The sequence below is a fragment of the Folsomia candida genome, unplaced genomic scaffold (assembly GCF_002217175.1).
Source record: "Folsomia candida strain VU population unplaced genomic scaffold, ASM221717v1 Fcan01_Sc001, whole genome shotgun sequence".
Classification (NCBI taxonomy): domain Eukaryota; kingdom Metazoa; phylum Arthropoda; class Collembola; order Entomobryomorpha; family Isotomidae; genus Folsomia; species Folsomia candida.
Window position 1 is genome coordinate 27,910,379 of NW_019091193.1, and position 21,315 is coordinate 27,931,693.

Here is a 21,315-nt window from a genome sequence, read left to right on the forward strand (position 1 = left end):
AATTTTGCGCACTTTACCTTCCCTTCTTTTTTCACCAAGGCTTTTCCACTACGATACACTACTCGGTTTAGGAGGATCACTGTGCAGAATTAAGATTCGCATTTGGTCGGGTTGGTGGTACGATGATGTTAATAACGATAATAATATTATGAGCGTTTGCTATTAAACTAGCAGCATGCAGGAGGATTACCACGTTTATAGTTCTTCTCTCCTACACGATAAACCAACTCTAGTCATTGAACTTCCCACAGAAGGATTCTTCCACAAATATCGACATCGATGTGATATGATGATAATAATAACTCGTTCAGCACAATGTGCACACATTTTGGCAATGAAATCCCCTGAATGGTGCACATGGTCCGAATAATTTGCAACAAAAATATGTATGATTCCCTCCGTCCAACGAGATTGCTCTCTACGTATTCCAATAAAATGGAAAGTAAATACAAACGAGAAGGTAAATCAACGCACCAAAATCCGAGTTGGGAGCCAAGTACGGAGAAATAATGAAAAACAGTTCAAAATATCGACAAGGCTGAGAAGAATTAGTAAATAAGTGCAAAACTTTGCACAGAAATTTAGCATAATTGAAGGTTTTCCAAGTAACAGACACATTTTTCCACACAAAGATCACTTCACCTCAGCATCAGAGTCATCAGACTGTTTTATAGCATCATCATTTGTGTAGCATAGCGTAAGTGGAGTTACAAAGAACTAACCACCGAGTCGTCTTGTGCTTGTGTGCAATTTCTTGTTACGTTTGCCAATCCGGTTTACATTATTTGGCAAAAACATTTGCTTTGCGTCATCCTCCTTTTTGTTTTCTGTAATTGACAGAATATATGCGTACGCAGCATAGAAGACTATCCAAACAAAACAAGCCAAACTTGAATCATTTAACGGTTAATTGGTCCAGGTGTTGAAGTAAAAAAATTTATCATCCATATATCTTCGTCCATGACCTGTGCTCGCAAAGGACGTGACACTTTATGTCATCTTTACCCCCATTTCATTACATTTATCTTATCTCGAATAAGTATCAGCGGATCAGAACCCCATGAAAAATGCATGAGGAGGAGGAGGTTGAAACTTCCTGTCCTGTGCAATTATACACAGCTCCTCTCCTGCTACTGCGAACTTGATACTTATTTCATCCAGCAGTAAGTACAAGTTCATGCAATATGTGAGTGAGTGAGTGAACTGAACTTTTATAACTGCCAAATTGCAGTTCAACAGTGGTTTGGCTAGTATTTCGTACATGCTTGTTGGTGTGAAGAGCGATAAAAAATGACTTTGAAGTAAACTTCAGGTGAGCTTGTGATGATGATGATGATGGATGGTTGCTAAATAGTTATGAAACTTGGTCTACCTGAGGTTATTCTTCACCCACACAAGTAAATGAAATGCATACACCTTTTTTTTGCTTGTCCAGCAAAAAGATGATGAAAATGAAAATTTAATTTACTTAATGACTAGCAAGACGTCCCGTGACCATTACCGGCTGGAATGGAGAAACGTAAACCACGTTCCTAGCAAAAAAGAAGTATGGCAGGTCATGAAGCAGATTGATAAAGTATTTAAAGACGTCTTTCATGATTCATTACTGTTTTACACGATTAAAAGAGTATTAGCTCGACGATGATAAATATTAATAATGTGGAATAGCAGCTATGTAAATATGTAGCAGATTATGGAATGCATGTATAGACTTTAATATTAAGCTGTCATTCACCCAAGATATTAAAAATTGCATGCTCTCAAATTCCATCTGCTGTCCGGTGTATGGGTGATATTAACTTGATAAACTTGCATAATTTTGCTGATTATCTAAGTCAGTAACCTGGCTTAATTTTTTAACTGGTTGAGCTCAAGTTTACATTAAACATGACAAAAGATCATCACACACGATCTGCCCGATTATGCAACAATTATTAAATCCATTCCTACCAAATCAAATGCTTCTTAAAAATGAATAGATCGGAAATGAGCTAATGAGGTATGCAATGCATTAATAAATTTCTGAAATTAAACAATAACAAAACGATTTGCAATAAATTTTCCCTACGTTTGCTCCCAAGAGCTATGTTTAAAAATCACAATAACAACTATGTATCAACCTTGTATTAAACAAAGCACCGAACCGAGACAATTTATAAAGAGAATTACGAGAAATCAACAAAACAAAACAAATAATTTGGCAATCGGTGCCGAAACTCGAACCAACAACGTCCGAAATTACCGAAACACTTTAACATTCGCATTCGAGGCTACACATCTTTTCACTATTAAAACTCTCAACGATTTAAAATACGAACGTATTTAATTTGTGCAAATTTTTGCACTTCACTCTTCAGTAACTTTTCACTTCACCGAACACTTCAGAATTACTTGTCAATTCTATCCAAATTACCGTTCCACAATTAAAAAACCCTGCTTACTAAATTAAATTTTCAATATTTTTGCAAAAGCTGAAAACAAGCTCCTCGACGACTTACCTTTTTTTATACGATAATCCAATCCAGATAAGACCACGACGATAATCCTACACCGACAAGTTTTATCTTTCAGTTTGGATAAGAAGACAGAGATAGATTTTAAATTTCCGAAAACCACACGTGTCACATAAAACGGCTCAAGAAGGAACGACGTTGGAACTTATTCGTTGATGATGAAAAATCATCTGATGCGGTCGAATCGGCGAGTTTTGGCAGCCGATCAACAAAAAACCTCCTGGATTTGGAGTGCAGGTTGAGTTTATTAGTTTTGGACTATGACTCACAAATTTGCATCATCATTCTACTCTCTTCTATTCCTTCTCTCATTTCGTCAGGTCAACAAATCCACGAAAAACAGGGGCGTACTCCTCTGGTACGGCCCAAGGCAAAAATACGTCGGCCGTCCAGACCTCATTTGTTAGGTCGGCCCGTCATTAGAGGTCAATGTTTAACCTGGGTCATAAAATTATACCGTACACCCCGTAATTTGTCCAATTGGTGGACTTGAAATCCCGGTTGGTCAAGTATCCACTTTCCCTTACATTATGCGTTACATGAATCAAGATGAACTTTGATGAAGGTGAAATGTTTGATGCTGAAATTGCGTGTATGTAATTTATTTTCGAGTATTTTTTTATTAACATGTATAAAAATTGAGGCATTACATAATTATTATTTGCTTTTATGAACTATTTCAATACATTTATCTTTATCGCGACTTAATTTTAGAACAGTGTAGATAATGGGGAAGAAAGTTTAAAAATATATGTGATAAAAATTCTGGCGTTCATTTCGGGTTTAATTTAGTCCCTTCCAACTCCTTTTGCAAAGCGTCCTTCAACATGGCGACTAATTCTTTTTTGAGCTCAGTGGGCACTTTCGCTAAATAAAATAGGTGAAATTTAATTAATAAACTAATAGTAAGAATATTAGCAGCTTGATATTTACAGTATGCAAGTCAAGCCATCGCATCGTTGTAACTGTATATATAACTATGTGGCTATTTAAATCAGTTCACAAATTTTACAAAATTAAGAGGCATTGTGGTTACTAACGTTTGCAAGGTTGGAAATTTCTTGCGAGATTTGCTTAAAATTGGTTGACTTAACAAAATCTTACAATTTAGAACCCCCAGCGTATGCTCTCCGATTTTGACCAAAATAGAGTCACAATCAATCACAATTTTGGTTAATATGAAATTAGCAAAAACAATATCTGCCAACGCTCAGGTCTGGTAGAGATATTTGCATCCGAAAAGGAGAAAACCCGAAGTGAATGTGGAAAGTGTAAAATTTTTCAAGTTTAGGGCGCATTTTCTACTGTTTGGAAGTAAATATCTATACCATACCTGAGCATTTGCAGATAGTGTCGTTTGCAAATGTCATTTTATAAGATTTGTGATCCACTGACCCTAATTTGCATACACTGGGAAACTGTTAATTAGAAATTGTTAGTTACAAAGAAGACTGGCGTGAAATGAACCAAACGTAAATTTTATATTTTGCACTTACATCTCGCGAACGGTGTTAAATCCCGAACCAATTCGGTGGTATCTGAAATGTTCTCGATACCGCGTTGTCTGATAAGCCTGTTGCACTCCATACGAATCTCGTCCGACCAGCCGCACTGTTCCAACCTCGCCTCCACCTTATCAGTCACCCTGATTTAGCAAGAACAAAATTTCATGAATGGTAAAGACCTCAGATCTTTTTAACGCTAAATATAAAACATACAAATTTCATCACAACATTTCATAACAACATTATTAATGAGACCGCTGTATTTTTATACACTTTCATAAACTCCGGACAATTTAAACGTGCTATCATTTTGTTCTGCAACTCTTGTCGAAAATTTTCCAAGCTTCCCCTGAAAAACGACATAATAAAAGGAACTGATAAGAAAATGATACGTCCGCCCAAAATTATGCTCCATCCAGGGATGTCATCCAAATTCCAATCTAAAAATGTAAGGTCTGAAACCCACTTTATTTACAATTAAAACATTAAATTACCAACTGGCACAAGATGTTTACATTTAACTTGGTACAATTATAATCCAAACCGTTAAAGATAAAAAATAAAGAAAAGTTTTAGAATCTAAAATTTAGATTGTTTTTTTTACGTTTTCTCAACGAAAACGTTTTTGATTGACTTACTTGTTAAGCTGCGGATTATCGGAGATAATCTTCTCCATGATATCCTTCACTTGCTCACGATAATCCTCCATGATGGTGGGGACGAAACTGAAATTTCACGACGAAGGGGCTGCCAAATAATAAGGACTCGCAGAAATACAAAACATGAAATTGTACTCCACACGAAATGTGCTTTTGCATTTTGTGTGCGAATTCCCGGTGGTGAAGGTGCATACTTACTCTTTTTTCTATGGGGTCCCGGCCACTTTAACTTTTACTCTAAATCAGCAAACAACTGTTTTCGCGGATTTGCACAAAAAAACATAACATTCACCGGTAATAAAGATAAGGTATTAACCTGACCTAAAGATGACCTCTGGCTGACCTTGTTGTCCAATCTTACCAACCAACCAATCCATAATCAATATGGATTTCGCTGAAGGTTTCCGCAGGTTGAAGCGACTTTTGGAAGTGCATTCTTCGTAAGTCATTTAGTTAATTGTCCATCTGTTAATTGGTTTCCCACGCCCACTATATCATTAATTCTGAGCAATATTTAAAATTTTGCAGGATTCGTCGCCTCTTCCTTCTTCTCGTCATTCTGGTCGTTCTCCTGTGGATGGCTGGTTACAACCATTTGCCTTATTTGAGTCGACGACATGTCTTTAGTAAGTATTTAATTGTTATAATGATGTTATCTTTTGTAGTCGAATTTTAATTTTCATATCTTGTTTCCAGCCCCGGTCGAATATTGTCTCGACAGGAAAATCAGTAAGCATTTTGAACATGAAGTTCACGATATGAGTACGAACGTAATGCACATTCCGAAACGGTACGACGGCGAAAATTCATTCCTGCCTTATGTTGGCAATGGCTATATTGGATTGGCGATAAGTGAAGATGCAGCAATAAATGTGAAGGATGATGTAAGCTGATGACAATAATTTCTACACCTTTGTATATGAATATTAATTAATATTTTATAATTTTATTAATTAGAGAGGTAGAACTTTAAATGTGCCAATCCCGTTTCGTCCCAGTGTTCAAATTTCTGTGATGGATGAAGACGAACGGCAAGAGGCTTTGGTGTCACAGTTTACTCAGGGTGTGGCCCATCGAATCATGTGCATAGCACGAGCTGAGGAAGGATTGCTCGAAATTTGGAGCAGTTTCTACGCCCATCGGACCCACCCGTCTGTTCTGGAGCAAAATATTACCGTTCTCAACTCCCATTCGAGACCTGTCCTCGTCCAGTTTGATCAGTTGGGTTGGAATAGTGAGCCACATTTTAAGACGGAACAGAAAAAGTGAGAACAAAATATGGAAATTGAATAGATAGCATTTTTATGTTAGTTTCGATATAACTTTCATGTTAATAATAATTATGAATAGACTGGCTTTACCGGATGGTGAGATTCCTTACATTATGGGGGCTGGAATTGTTACAACGGAAAGGACTCAAATTATGGTGGCCGTGGCGTATAAAAAAGTTCCCAATGCTGTTCAGGTTGGTTGAAATATACTTGTAGAATCAGAATTTTTAGTATGCTGATTACGATGGTTAATTAATAATGCTTTCCAAATACTATTTGTAGGTGTCTCCTCATGAAACGTTATCTCTTCGCATTGTCACAATAGTCAATTATGCTTACATCGTCAACAAGAAAGATGTGGAGCGTGTTCGAGCGGAATTGATGACAAGGACGGATGAGGTAATGAAGTAGCAAATAAAAAATGTCTTGTTAAGAAATATATTTATTGTTACGTTGTTTAGCAATTTCGAGAAACCCTTCGTCAAAGCAGCTCTACCCTCTTCCGTGCTCACCAGGCAGCTTGGAAAGATTTATGGAATTCAGGATTTTACATCAGCCCTTCTCGTGCAGAAGATGCTCTTAATGGTGACAAAATTAACGCCACGTTGTACAACGTTCTGTCCCAGGTGCGAGATCCGCTCCACGAGGTTGGCGTTTCAGCAGGCGAAGTGGCTGAAGCCAATGCAGTCCTGTCCTACTCGGAAGGATGTTACACGGGACATCACACATTGTAAGTAAAACGTACTTTTAGGTTATGGATGTTTAAAGAATACGCATACATTACCTATGCATGTGTACAGAGTAATTTTTGCGTTATTAACAACTCATTGACCCGTGTTTTCTATTCAAGGCAAGCGCCGAGTTTATGGACGGCATTGTCAACGGAAAAGGAAATTCTACGCACTTGTAATGTATGGATTATTACTTTGGATAAAATGGTAAAATTAACATCAAACATTTTGTATTTATAACTATGAAATTTTACAATATTTTCTGACTTTTGATAGGGTTGCCATAAACTTTTGAGAGCAGGGGCGCCTGGCGTAATGCAAGGCATGATATTAAGTTTTGGTGCGTTTAAATTTCGAAACTCGCACCTTGAGTTTAATACAGAGCCAAAAGACTTGCATCGAGATTATCACTTTCGGTAAGTATAAGATTCGATCCGAATAAATAAATATCTCAATCAATAATATAGGTGCATAATATATTCCTGTTAACAATATATTGTTCATCTTTAGACGGATTTTATACGGTAATTCAACCCATCTTAATGTCAGCGTTGTCGTCGGCGAGGATAACAAAGCCGTCCTGCATGTCGCCCTGGATCGGAAAGATAAGGACTATTTCGCCTGCGATGCGGGCTGTTTAGACCCACCTGTCGAACTAGGCATTCAAAAACAACAGTTTCCTGTCAAGATCACTGACCCAATCACTTCCATTTTATACATTACGTCGGATCGAAGGCATGCGGAAGAGCTTCGTGTGTCGATACATGTAAAAGAAATTTTGGAAGGTATGCAACAATGCTTGAAGATTTTTCCTAGTCTTGTCAGAAAATTTGACATAATTTTGGTTCCTTATTTTGCAGCTCCTGCTCATGAACATCACGTAATTTCCATGCATCGCCACGGTTCCGGATACAGCGCCATGTCCACAATGTTCTGGGTCTTTCTTTCCCTTCTCATCGTCCTCTTCCACCTCTTCCTTTTCCATTTAGTGTACACAGAGTACTTTGGTTCTTCCCCACAAGACAACCGTTATCGTGCATCGAGGTATGTTGACTCGAGAGGCTATAAATTTCACTGATCATGGTCACCACTAAATTCATGTACCAAAATTCAGATTTATGCAACAAGCCTTACTAAAATTACTTAATTGTTTTTAATTACCGCTACAAAAAACTAGCAGAATGTTATGCCTGTAAATTGATAAATTATATAATGATTATATTGTAAGCTTATAACCTTATTATTTCCAGTTCTTCCGACCCGCTTAGAAAAGCACGTTCTTCTACTTGATCAGTTTTTCTCTCTCCATATTTTGCATGGCCTGTGGTTCTATCTTTTGTATAATTTAATCCCGACAAAATCTACTAATCTCAACTTCTTCTGATATCCTGTGATGCAAACAATTACGTACACACTTTTTGCCACTATTTTCGTGCTACTATATACATACATACATTCACTTACGTTCGCATGGAATGGAAACTAAAGAAAGCGAGATCTCATCATCGAAACTAGAAATTAGAAACTAAACTAACGTAAAAGTTGTGTAACTCTTTTTATTTATTTAATATTATCGATTACTTGATATTAAAATAGTTGAATATTTATTACAAATTTGTTCTGATTTACAGAAAAGTATCCGATTTCTAATTATCATCCCATCCCACACCATATCTGCTCCACTGTCTCTGTGAAACTTTCCATTTACTATTTTTGTATACGCTGATGAAAAATGATATCCGACTTGGTGACGTCTTACCGTCATGTCATGTCATCGAGATAATTATTGTCTGCCACAATTTATGATCTGCTCATTGATTTAAATAAGCTAAATATGTAGTTCTGTCCATAATATGTCATAAAGACATTGTCATTAGTATTTATTATTTAATTAATTCATTCATTAGTTGTCTCGTAGTCATCCTTATCCAGACTGAGTGTGCGTGTGTGAAGCGATATTTTGAGTAATAATTTTGTAGAGGTTGTTTCAGTAAATTTTAACATAATCCTATTTAGTTAATGTAATTATGTATGTATTTAAATCCGATCCAGATCGGTAATTTTGGGATGACATGAAACTAATTAATATTTCACCTTTGAACTTTAACTGACTAGTCAAAAACTTTTACTTTTAATAGTTTTGATGAACGTTTACTCTAGTAGAACTAACTTGTAGAATAGAAATGTGGGATAAAATCGGGGTGCTGGTGCTCGGATAATTTTTTTTAAGCTGGCAGGATTTTTATACCCTGCAAAAATGTATTACCATTAGAATTTATAATTGTCGAACAAGTGGAGGAAGTTCCAAGTAGAGTTTAGTTATAAAGTAGTATTTAGTTTTTGGAAGATGTGCCTTTTACCAAAAAATGTACCAATTTTTTATTAGGTAGCAAATATTGAGTAGCTCTGACATCCATATTGTCTAACCAAACTTGTCTTTTTCAGTAAAATTATAAGTATGGATGATAAGCAGTAGAACTTATTTTTATATAATCTCGTATCAAAGACACGTACGTGATGACTTTACAATGCCCAGTTATTAGTAATTATTACATAAATATTTAGATTGTTACGCGTATATAATATTATATAGATTTAGTAGAGGAACAATCATTAGATACCAATTTTGGCACCTTTTTCATAAATTTGTCTTTTACGTAGATTTACTTACTTTATTGTACGCCACTGAACTGAATATTGACGATAATTAATTAAATGACGATAATTTACTTGATAAAGTTGATGAAGAAAGAGAAACATAGAACAAAATAATAATTAATTGTATGAAAGACCGAATACATGTTTTGTGCCATTTTTAATCGTCGTCATCATGCATAAAATTGACACCATATGCAAATTTATGCAGAAACTTGAGACATCACTTACTCAAACCATTCTAAATATACGTAGAGATTATTCTCCTTAATGTAATTCATCAAACCTCGCCTCACCACTTGATCAACTTTGGGACAACTCCAGATACGAATTGTGGTCAAATCATTCTCCATCCGGAAAAGGTCGTTTAAAGCGTTTCCGCATATTCCGCTGCATGAATCGAGCAGAATTCGGGACACACGTTGCATGGGGTTCGTCTATGTGGTGAGAAGAAGTTTGAGCAAGAAACTTAATCTTGGTGACCACTTTTCTTTAACACATTTACAGAGGACGGATATGTATTTAATTTCAACTTTTTCATTTGGTGACGATCAGAGGTCAAAATTTGTCGGCGTGTTCCCTAATTCGCATTGATCACAAAAATTTCGAAGTATTTTTACATATTGCCACATATTTATAGGTTTTCGGATACATACATATTTCCTTTATTATTTGAAAACACGTAAATCTTTAAATATTTTTTTTAAACATATATATTTCGTAAAAATTTCAACGATTCGAGACGAATTTTTTGGTCAAATAAATTTGAAATATTGAAATACAAACTTTGAGAAATTTTTGTTTTTATGTGTTTCTTCGTTCATATTTCGTAAATATGAACGATAAATATGGCCTTTTTCATAAATATTTTCAGCGATTTTTCCCAAATACATATCCGCCCTCCGCATACTTATGTATTTATACGATAAGTACGTACTAGCCAAATCTTCTTAAGTAGCTCATGGTCAATTGCGGTGGACTTTTTGATGAGAAGATTCTCCAGCAGGACTGCATTTTGGAGGAGTTGCAGCAAAACGTGGTAAGATCCCGAGTGAGGGTCATCTTCCAACCAGAGCTCGACATTCGTCAACATTTTGAAAATGCCATCCTCCGGCCCGTGCAGATTCGTTTGGAGTTCTTGAATTGAGCTGAGAGCAATTTTTCTGAGATGGGGGCAAGATCTTCCTAAACCTGGAAATAAATAAGGAAAGGTCATCTATTTTCCTTCATGTCGATAACCGAGCTTACTGACGATGTCTACTACTGCAAATTTTGACAATATCAGGTTTTCCAGCGTGCCCCCAATAATTTGAAGCAGGGGGAGGATCCCTTCTCCGTAGTCGATCGTTTTCCCCTCACTGTTGAAAATCGTGAGGGTTTTGAGATGCTCAAATTGCATGAATTTGTAAAAAGCGTCATTGTCCATCCAGCAGTTCATCACAGACAGGATCTACACGAACGAAAAGATGCAGCAATATTTCACTCAAAAATTCATGAGACAAATAAACTAAATAATTCCACTTAAGCTGTATAATATGTGAAAATGGGCATACTTTTTAGGCCTAAATTTATGCATGATTTAGTAAATGAACTATCCGCACCCATTTCCACAGCTTGCGTGAGATTGTACATACTTAAACCTTAACGTACTTACTTCCACATTTGGACACAGCACGGCCGCCGCGTCGATACTCTCCCCCCGAATTGATGGCGTCGTAGAGTAGAGTGCTCGAAGTTTGAGGGGACGATTTCTCTCCTCCCCCACAAAACTGGCGAGTGAGCTGGGGTCCAAGTGCTCAAATACCTAAATAAATCCAAACCAGTGTTCGTATTGGACAGGACACCTTCCAAAAGCGTTTAAAGCTGGGGAACGTAATTTTGGACGTCCAAAATGTCCATCATTGGAAAATGAGGCATAATGTTTTCAATTTCATTATTAACGATTTTTTTGCAAATCTAAATGTGCGCAGATATGTAATCTCCCATTAATTTTTAGCATTTTGGTCTATCTGTAATATCATAAAATTAGGAATAACTCTAGTTTTGACGTGTTTTTTATGTGAAATTAAGAAACTTTCTCAACCATGGCGTGTTACAGACCAAAATGCTCAGAATTAAGAGGAGGCAGCATACACATCAATGGATTATCCAAATATTCATTAATAAAGCCCTTGTAACATTTTGTCCCACTTTCATTTTGGACACTTTTTGAACACATTGGACGTCCAAAACTGGTTAAAACCAGTTTGGACGACTGTTTTGGGCAGTGGCTAAAACCACACCGAAACGCTTATCCAAACCAAGTCACCAAAAATGTATTCAAATTAATCGAAAGTCAGAATCGTTCAGATTATAATAATTTTTTGTGTGAGGCGTACTTGGAAGATTTTGTCATAGTCGAAGTCAGAGAGGAGAGGGAGGCCTCGTACGAGCTGATAAGCCCCCACCCAGCTCACCCTCGTCTCCGCCACTGTAAGTCGTCTCAATTTGAGGCAACCCTCCACACCAGCCACGCCACAACGATCCCCGTCCCCACAGAGACTCATGACCCCGTCGTCAGAAATGTAGGTGGATTGCAGGTTCAGTTCCACCAGGTTCGGGCAACAGCCAGCCACTTTCCGCAACAACTAAATACATACATAAGGCAGAAAATTATTATGATATCAGCAAACCCGAATTCGGTACAATATGTAAATTCTTGCATGCATATTTGCACAATTACATGAAACTTGTAAAACTACTCATGTATAAGTCATATTAAAATTGTTTAGCCTTTAAGCAAAAGTAAAATTTATTTCAGTCAAATAAGTAAAAAAAAGTTCCAGATGACGTTCAGTCACAAGTTTAAAAAAAAATGTGTACAAATTTTCTAAGTTTTCGATTCAAAGTTGTTTCAACATCAAAAATTAATTACTTTTTATCCCTCCATCCATTTTATGCCTGAAATGTTTCAGCGAGGGTTTCGCTGTGGTTTTAACCACTGTCCAAAGCGGGTTTAACTAGTTTTGGACACCGAATTTTGGACGTCCCAAGTCTTCAAAAGTGTCCAAAATGAAAATGGGACAAAATTTTACAAGTTCTTCATGATTGAATCGTTTGATAATCTGTTGACGTGTATGTAATCTTCTCTTAGTTTTGAGAATTTTGGTGTGTAATACGCCATGTGAGAAAATTTCTTACTTTCTCATACTTAAGAAACCATGATAAAACAAAAGTTTTCCCAAATTTAGTGGTATTGCACACACACCAAAATGAATGAGAGATTACATATCCGTGCACATACCTATTTGCAAAAAAGTCGTTAATAAAGAACTCTTAACATTTTACCGCATTTTTAAATAATGGACGCTTTTGAACGTCCAAATTATTTTGTACAATTTTGGACACTTTTGAACGGTGTCCAATCCAAATGTACTTTTGGACCTCGAACAACAAACTGATTTCAGCAAAGAAGCTTGCTTACTTACGGCATCATTTGTCGCCGACATGGCCAGATTCAGACACACCAAGGCTGGGAGGTACGACATGATCGGTATAATTTGACCAGCTTCGATATGTCTCAGGTAGGAAAGGTTCAGGTCGCGAAGTCTCTAAAAATCCGTGTATGAAAACATTATGCATTCAATAAATACATCTCCATCCCATATTAACTTACAATTAGCGTATGACTCGACGACTCATCACCAATATCGTAAAAATCAGCATGTTTTTAATCATTTTTCGGGTCTGGGAATTTATTTTAGAATTCAGGGAGACAAATTTGTAGTAAATCGATGAATAGAATGGCAGTGAGATTTTGTTAGCCAATTTCGACTAGTTCCAGTTTTCTGAGAGCTTCTTAACCTTAAAATCTCCTCCATCAAGCACTGTCAAAATCTGGGATGTACATCTTTTTAAATTAGGAACGACATGCTCTACAAATTTTAGAAGTATAGAAATTTGAATTCCCAGAGCCGAGAAATGATTAAAAATCTGCTGACTTTGACGATTTTCGCAATGAGTCATCGAGCCCTACATTAACACGAACCTTACACCTCGGCAAAAACTCGAGCCCGTAATAAACCTCGGCCACGCCGAAGCTGAGATTTAATTTAAGCAATTGTTCAATGAGCAGCAAGTGAAGAAACTTTCTGGACAAATTTCTCGTTGATCGGATCACATCCATTAAGTCTTCCAGCATCGTGGACGCTAAATATAAATATGAACAAAGAAATTCATATCAGTCTCATAAACAATGCACGTTGTTCGGGCTACACAATTTATTTCATGCAATCTGGTCGTGTATGCCTTTCATTTAATTTCACTCGGAAGAGAGGGCCGCGTGGGCAGGAAGGAAGAGTGAAAGTCGGCAGCTTTCTCTCTTATTCTTCTCATTACGACGGCTTAGCAGACTGAGACGAATGCACGTACACCGTTTTTGGTTGAGATCACAACGCGACAAGGAGTCTCGAACGAGTCTGCTGCAAAGGCTGATGATGCGGTTGTGATGTAATGAAACCCGTTAATCGGGATGCGATGAAGAGCCGCCTGATTTACTTTCACTGTTTGCCTGTTGCTCGAGGAGGACAGGGTTGCTAAACTGGGTTAGATTTTACATAGGGTTTTTTGATGTGATTAAGTGAGACATTCGGATTTGTAACAAAGTAAACTTTGTAAAATCAGTAGATTGACAAAAGGTTTGAAGATTAAGAGGAAAAATCAATATCTGGAATTGATTGCAGACTTACAGAGGTAATTATTTTATGAAAATGTGTACAAATTTTATACAGTTTACTAGGTTGTAAAATTGTAGTGAATGCTCCTCCAATTTTGAAATACATACACAACACAAAATTTTAAAAATTCTTCTGTATAAAATTAAAGTACGCAGAAATGTCTGATCATAAAATACCAATGTTTTTTAATCTCATCTCGCGATGCATTTAGAATTTTTTGCAAATGCCACAAATAGTCTTAAATGCTTTCCTAGATTTTGGAATAATTTTTGAAATATGTGTTTTTGAACCCTGTATGTTTCTAGTATTGCATATGAACAAGTCATGCATGCCGTCATATCACATCATATCCTTCGCACCAGAAGTAGTTACGACTTGTTAAGCCCCCTTTTCTCCTAATTCCCATTATCCGCTTAAATTTAACAAAGTACCAGGTTTGAGAAGCATCGTCAATACCTAATCCCCCATTTCTACATCACGTGCAGTGTGCAATATCATAATCGCGGCTGGAGGGAGGGATGGATGATGGAAATCCTTTGTTGCACAACCACACCAAAGTTTTCGGAATTGCGACACATCCCGGAAATTCTCCTCATTAATAGAAAACTCGGTAATTAGCCGGTCCAACGCGTCCCCTGCTTTCTTTCCTCCCTCTCAAGGGAATCATCCTCTTCATTCCGGTGAGCTCCTCATTGTTCTCCTCTCGCGTTCTTAGCTACGCGTCGCCCTCGTCAGGAGAGAGGCGAGAGAACAACACCAACAATTGAGGTCTCCCAGCGTACTCTCTAAGATTTTCAGAAAATTAGTGTCAATTGATCGCAAATTTAATTAAGATGAAATTTCATCTTAATTAAATTTGCAATAGACACGATATCCCAATAGTCACTTATTGCAGAGATATTTGAATCCAAAGAGGAGAAAGCGAGTAGTAAATCTGCAAATTGTAACATTTGTCAACTTTAAGACGCGTTGTTTCCTCTTGGATGCGAATACCTCTCTCAAACGTGTGTATTTGGAGATGGTGTCTGTTACAACTTTCATATTAATTACACTTATGATCCATTAACACTATTTTGATCAAAATCTGAGAGCATATGCTGGGAGACCTCCATTGCAAGTTTTTTTTTCCTCAGAGAACAAAATCAACCGTCATTCGCAGACTGTTCAAGTGTCATATCGAGACGTCTCGAAATGGTCAAGGCCGAAAAATTTCTCCTCTTTACAAACTTCATATTTTTTTCTATTTTAGCCGAGAAAAAGTATAAACACGAAGAATCAAGCAGACGAGGGGATTGAAGAACTTGCACGAATATAAAAAAACATCTTAACGACAATATTTCATTCCGTATTCGTCCCCTAATCTTATTCCTTCTTTCCCGACTTTTTCTGTGCTTGGGACATCAGAGAAGCAATCATTTTGGAAATCACAGGCATGGAAAATAACATGAATAAGCTGTCTCCCCAATCCCAATCGGAGAGAGAGAGAGAAAAAACTCGTCAGAAAAATCAGACCCAACCTGACTTTCCTTAATTAGAAAGATGAGAAGTAGCGGATCCACTCGTCTGTGCATATACATAGAAAAATATAGTCAACAAATTTGAGCCTACGTGTTGAAAATGATTGCATCAAATCCGTCCCTAAATTCAAATCCATATGCGTCGAGAAGATCAGAGTTGAATTCGCTCATGCGACACTTGAGTCGAAATTGGAAAAGTTTATTTCTCTCCGACGACGACGACACGTGTTCTCTCTGGGCGAAGATGGATCTGGGCAAATCTTGGATTCGGATAGGAATTTACATGTGTCAACTCATCGGATACATGTTCCTTGTCACTGCATACGTAAATATGTGTTAGCGTAAAAAATGCTCACGAAAGTCGGTGAAAGGTCCGTCAAACGCCAGGTAGCCGTCCGACTCCAATAACCCGGCCATTTCTTGCGGAGAGTGGACCGAGTAGCAAATCAGATCCCAATTCCGAGCCAAACAATTCATGCAACATTTTTGCAAAGTGGGGACCGTTTTTCGAAGCGGCATTCTGCGGAAAATAAGCAAAATTAGACTTATTTTCTGATCAGACATTTTTGCCGTTTTTTTCGGGGGTTATTACTTGATTTTATTTCTGGAAATTACTACCCTTCAGTGAACCACGGTCATCTTCATCATAAAAAATATAAAAATACACAGATTTTTATTTCAATTATTTAGCATCCTTATATCAATAATAAACTACGGCAACGCAGGGTACACAAGTAGCGCAAAAATGCTGAGAATGCAAGATTGCTTGACAATTTATCATAATAATACAAGGTTACGACAGTTGCTTCGATAGCCTCAAAAACCTCCATTTTTGAAGTGACCTTCCCGTAAGGCTCTCCCCTTGCAGCGTTGCTTCCCCGGAGTGCTAATTATTGGGCCGTCGCTAACGGTAATTAAAGCACACAAATTTCTGCCAGAACGCCGAAATAGCCGATTTCACATTTACAACTGCACTGATTCTTGTATCCATGGTTAAAAAATTAATTCGTGGGAACGAAATGTGAGTGCTGACAATTTTTGCGCGGTATGTTTCTGGGCGACGGTTTGTGCGGCGCACACTGGTTCCAAAAGGTACCAGGGTTTTCGAAAATTAAAGTTTTTTCATCGTCGAAGCAAGCATCATGAAGACTGTGAAGAGACGAAGTTGCAGTTGGCATGTAGATTATTACAAAAATTATCACAAGTAATGATGGGAAGTTCCTTCACTCTCTGATTGTCAAGAATTTACATGAATTTTGTCAACTTTTAATTTATTCATACTACAAATACAAAGCCCAGCCTTATATTTGTAGCTTTGTATATTTGTAGCCTTATATTTGTAGATTTTGTGTTATTTTAACATAATTAAGAATGTGCCCCTTCCCATGATGTCGCAATCGAAAAACTGACCTCAGATTCGAAATCAGCGACCAAAAACCTGTAAGAATCGACATTGACCCAATGCTAACGACGTCGAAATAATTAATTGAATTATTCGTAACAATTGTAAACATTTGAGATAGGCCGGTATAAAATATGTAGGCAATGTAGGTATACATATATAGTAGTTATATAGTATATAGCACAACTTCCACCTGTATACCTGTGTATAGCTATGTATAACATATGTGTATGTATATAACTACTAAATAATAAATATATATATACATAGTATATATGTGATATATAGCTATACACAGCTGTATACCTATAGCACGCGTGTGCTATATACTATATAAATAACTACTATATATGTAATTATAATATAATTACTAACACGGAACATGTGAGGCTGCTTATCTCAGGTGCTATTAATATACATACGTAGTCTCTATTTATAACAGAACTTTCACCGGGTGCTATTTATAGCACAACTTTCACCGGGTCTATTTATAGCAGAACTTTCACCGCCCTCCAGAGGGTATAAAAGGAGCTGCACCAGAAATTTTTGTCAGTCTGCGGGAGGAGCTCGTGGGGGACGGACATGTCCCTGGGTGGGCTCCCCATTGCAGCTGCGCCCTTGGGCCGCCCTTGGGCCGCCCTGCCTCTCTGGGGAGTCGGGTCCACCCGTGGTTTGTCCCACAGCCCCGACTCTCTTCCCGTTGGAGGGGTGGTCCGGGGGAGCAACGCTGCAAGGGGAGAGCCTTACGGGAAGGTCCCCCCTCCAATGCTCCTCCCACCAAGCAGGCTCACCGGGTGGGGAGCCGGCGGGGCTTGCCAAAAGTGCGGGTGGCGCTTGGCAAGTGAGAGGGGCTCTCTACCTCCAACCCTTGGGTGACGCCGCTCTTTAGCGATACCTCCCCTTGGGGCCGACCGGGTTCCCGAGTTCGAAGCCTTAATGGGGGCCGATTTACGGGTGCGCTCCCACCTCGTAAGGCGAGGGTCAGACGGGCCCCCTAGGGGAACGCGGTTGCAGAGGCGGTGACGTGGGCAGGGCTTTCCCGGTCGGTGGAGGTAGACGTCCGCGGACGCATTCGGGCGTCCATGGGGGCCGACCCGCGTGGAGCACGAGGGAGCGACGTCCTCGTCGTGTGCTCTGGAAACGCCCTTCTCAGGGCGGCCAACAGCTCCCCCCCCCTTATAAATGCATGGCATGGCGACAACCTTTGTCGCCAGCTATAATTTCGCCATTTCTCGTCCGATTTGCATGAAATTTGGCACAATGCTTCTTATTGGTGTTGTTGACATGTCGCAAGGTCCCACTCACCGCCACACCCTTGTTTTCGCCAAATTTCGTCGCCATGTCATAATTTCGCCATTTCTCGTCTGATTTCCATCAAATTTCGACAGAGACTTCTTATTGGTGTAGTCGACATGTCGCAATGCTCCACCTACCGCCACCACGTTGTTTTCGCCAAATTTCGTCGCCATGCCATAATTTCGCCATTTCTCGTCCGATTCCCATCTAATTTCGACAGAGACTTCTTATTGGTGTAGTCGACATGTCGCAATGCTCCACCTACCGCCACCACCTTGTTTACGCCAAATTTCGTCGCCATGCCATAACTTCGCCATATCTCTTCCAATTTCCATCGAACTTCGACAGAGACTTCTTTTTGATGTTATCGACATGTCGCAAGGTCCCACCCGTCGCCACCACCTTGTTTTCGCCAAATTTCGTCGCCATGCCATAACTTCGCCATTTTTCGTCCGATTTCCATCAAACTTCGACAGAGACTTCTTTTTGGTGTTATCGACATGTCGCAAGGTCACATTCATCGCCACCACCTTATTTTCGCCAAATTTTGTCACTTACCCTGACTCTGGCTAAATAAACATTGCACACTGTTGGTTTTCAAAAATATCCCACTCCACCAGTTTAAATACTTTGGTACAATAAACTTTAATGTAAAATGGTTTGTTTAACCGAAACCGCAGAGTCTGACTCGGCCTAAATAAAGGCTGCACACTGGAGATATCAAGTTTAATTTTCGAAATAGTTCCCTCAAGATTTTTAGCTTAAAAAATCAAGCTAAAAATTACTATGATTTCATCTCTACGAATGAGGTCTCTATGTCTGCCCATTCAAAAGTTATTAAAGGTCAAAGTCGTTGGTATTTTGGACCATGGGAGAAGTACCAACGAAATTAAAAATAATTATTTTTTGTTACAACTCCACCATTTGTCGCAACCGTTAAAAGACGCAAGTGTTACCTAGATACTTAATGTCAAGCAATCGTGCTGAGAATGCGATACAAAATAAAGGAAATATAGATTTCCGAATCTTAATTATTTAAAAATAATAAAATAATTTAGATTTCCTCATTTATGTGTAGCCACTCTGAAAAATTGTGCATCTTACGTGTTTTACTGTTTTATCAATCTTAATTAATCAATCAATCTTGCTGTTTTACATGTCCTACATGTTAGATTCAATTTTTATAAAAATCTCAGTTTGCCCCAACCACACCCCCTGGGCCCCAGGGGGTGTGGCACAACTCGGGAACACTTAATTCAACTCTACTTCATTCATAGATTCAATTTTTCTAAAAATCTCATTTTTCCAACCATACCCCCTGGGTGTCAGGGGGTGTGGTCCGGTTGACACCAAAATTTGGGGGAAACCTCCCCCTGGGGTCGTATGTATGATACCGCAAACCGATTTCGATTATCTAGATCCGTTCTCCCGTTATCGCGTTGACAGACGGACGAACGGACAGACTAACTAACTCATTTTTCAAAATCAAGAAATGCATTTTGTCCGTAATAAATAAATTAGTAATTAAAGAATGATTTCCAATCAACAAAATCTCATCGTTTTTTCAACTGATTTTCTCCTACGATTCGCAAATTGTTAATAAATATTTATCAACTTTGACTAGAACATGGCAGCGTCAACTCCATTTTTATTCCTTCCTACATACATAAGTTATATTCTGCTATTTCTGAACTTTACGATGTCCCGAGTTCCCCAAAATTTAGTAAATACAATCGATGCCATGACGTGACAATGACACAGGAGAGATTTTAATCTCTCGCGACGACTGTAGTCCTCGTCCCTAAAAGTGACTCGACAGACATCGTCCCCAAGAAGTCTCTGACATTAATTAGTATTAAAAGCTGAGAGAGAAAGAGGCGCAGAAGAAGACGAGCCAGCCTTCCAACTCCCACTCACTTTCTTTCGCTGCTCCTTAAAAGGAAAACAAAGAGGAGGGAAGATGGAGAAAAAACCAATTTTTTTGCCCATTACTTATTAGTCGGACTGGAAGGAGGGCACGGGAACTAATTGAGTTTGGGTGGAAGAGAGAAGAAAGTGGAAGAGGAGGAAATTGAATGTGCTTTCACATCCCATCACCACCGTTGACTTTCTCTCTCCTCCATAAGGACGTGACTCACCTAATCTCCGACTCACGGGCTGACAAGACAAAGACAAAAGACCAGGACGAACGACGGAACCAAATGTCAATGACGGGGTCGGGTCGCTCCACAGGTGTCACAATATATCCGAAAAGATATGCACATATGTATGCAACGGAAGGAAGCACCACCACCAAGACCACCACGACCACCCTTGCCAAAATAACGCACCAACCACCACTTGACTGCTATTTGACCATGTCGAAAGTTTGTTGGGCTGAAAGCAATTTATTCTAAAATTACGACGCAACGTGGTGACAACCCGAAGCAATGTCCATCCTCCACTAAATACTATTTATGCACACACACACACACAAACACCGCTCCGGGTGATCGTGTACGTAAGTATTTTCGTCCCAATTTTCCAGCTTCTCTGTCCTCCGGACGGCTTTAAAAATGTTGATGCACAAGTTGATGCCCAACTTTTCAAAACTAAAGGAAAACTTGGAATCATCAATTTGTGTGTGCAAATATGTACCAGCAGCAGCTCTGTTTTGGAGCAAGTGGAACAATAATCTTGTTCGCCTCCCTGTTGCGTGCTACGCTAAAACACTGCTAAATACTACTGCTTACATATTTACTACAACCACCCGGACTATTTTTAGCCAATCACATGCACTACTTTCCGCATGCAAATAATGCACTCACCAGGAGGAAACTGTGCCAAAAATTTCGCTATGCAGAACAGGATACGAGTACTCTTCGTTCTTTCTCTTTCGTTGTAGTTGTGATGATAAGATGTGACGTATGTGCATATGTACGAAATAGAATGCTACCTATTTATGTATAGACCACACTTGCAGTCGTGTTGTTGTTGTTGTTGACATCAAGTCATGTCCGTCCGCCGATCAAAAGACGACGATGACGACGATCCGTTGTGGAAGAGAGAGGG

General features: G+C 38.6%; 4 protein-coding genes across 12 annotated transcripts in view; 1 reads left to right on the forward strand and 3 right to left on the reverse strand.

Moving 5' to 3' along the window:
• LOC110849424 (segmentation protein cap'n'collar) overlaps window positions 1-2,764 on the reverse strand; it is a 32,497-nt gene extending 29,733 nt beyond the window's left edge. Inside the window, exon 1 of one of the 2 annotated variants that reach the window (XM_035849679.1) lies at window positions 2,499-2,764. The gene's annotated coding sequence lies outside the window, so the exon portion shown is untranslated. The remainder of the gene's footprint in view (window positions 1-2,498) is intronic. The other variant, XM_022096841.2, reaches the window with a different exon arrangement.
• A 349-nt stretch (window positions 2,765-3,113) lies between these two features.
• Window positions 3,114-4,861, reverse strand: LOC110841651 (transcription and mRNA export factor ENY2). 4 transcript variants are annotated; one of them, XM_035849747.1, is made up of 5 exons: window positions 4,657-4,861; window positions 4,290-4,367; window positions 4,010-4,158; window positions 3,909-3,931; window positions 3,114-3,380 (listed from the first exon to the last, which is right to left on the reverse strand). In XM_035849747.1, the coding sequence occupies exons 1-5, from the start codon at window positions 4,725-4,727 to the stop codon at window positions 3,348-3,350; spliced, it is 354 nt and encodes a 117-aa protein (XP_035705640.1). In that variant the 5' UTR covers window positions 4,728-4,861; the 3' UTR covers window positions 3,114-3,347. The 4 variants fall into 4 exon arrangements, with proteins under 4 accessions (XP_035705640.1, XP_035705645.1, XP_035705633.1 ...); XM_035849752.1 differs by having other exon boundaries at window positions 3,847-3,931; XM_035849740.1 differs by lacking the exon at window positions 3,909-3,931.
• Window positions 4,862-4,918: 57 nt separating this feature from the next.
• LOC110860633 (uncharacterized protein KIAA2013 homolog) lies at window positions 4,919-9,477 on the forward strand. 2 transcript variants are annotated; one of them, XM_022109722.2, is made up of 12 exons: window positions 4,919-5,117; window positions 5,206-5,303; window positions 5,374-5,561; window positions 5,635-5,942; window positions 6,028-6,142; window positions 6,231-6,347; window positions 6,410-6,678; window positions 6,799-6,886; window positions 6,956-7,095; window positions 7,190-7,464; window positions 7,540-7,723; window positions 8,311-9,477. In XM_022109722.2, the coding sequence occupies exons 1-12, from the start codon at window positions 5,062-5,064 to the stop codon at window positions 8,327-8,329; spliced, it is 1,857 nt and encodes a 618-aa protein (XP_021965414.1). In that variant the 5' UTR covers window positions 4,919-5,061; the 3' UTR covers window positions 8,330-9,477. The 2 variants fall into 2 exon arrangements, with proteins under 2 accessions (XP_021965414.1, XP_021965402.1); XM_022109710.2 differs by lacking the exon at window positions 8,311-9,477 and adding an exon at window positions 7,930-8,293.
• Window positions 9,320-20,956, reverse strand: LOC118434945. 4 transcript variants are annotated; one of them, XM_035849706.1, is made up of 10 exons: window positions 20,403-20,953; window positions 16,159-16,205; window positions 15,923-16,086; window positions 13,362-13,522; window positions 12,802-12,924; window positions 11,713-11,961; window positions 10,989-11,138; window positions 10,583-10,784; window positions 10,272-10,525; window positions 9,320-9,771 (listed from the first exon to the last, which is right to left on the reverse strand). In XM_035849706.1, the coding sequence occupies exons 3-10, from the start codon at window positions 16,083-16,085 to the stop codon at window positions 9,562-9,564; spliced, it is 1,512 nt and encodes a 503-aa protein (XP_035705599.1). In that variant the 5' UTR covers window position 16,086; window positions 16,159-16,205; window positions 20,403-20,953; the 3' UTR covers window positions 9,320-9,561. The 4 variants fall into 4 exon arrangements, with proteins under 4 accessions (XP_035705599.1, XP_035705604.1, XP_035705612.1 ...); XM_035849711.1 differs by lacking the exon at window positions 16,159-16,205; XM_035849723.1 differs by lacking the exon at window positions 9,320-9,771 and having other exon boundaries at window positions 10,384-10,525; window positions 10,587-10,784; window positions 20,403-20,956.
• Between the last annotated feature and the right edge of the window lie 359 nt (window positions 20,957-21,315).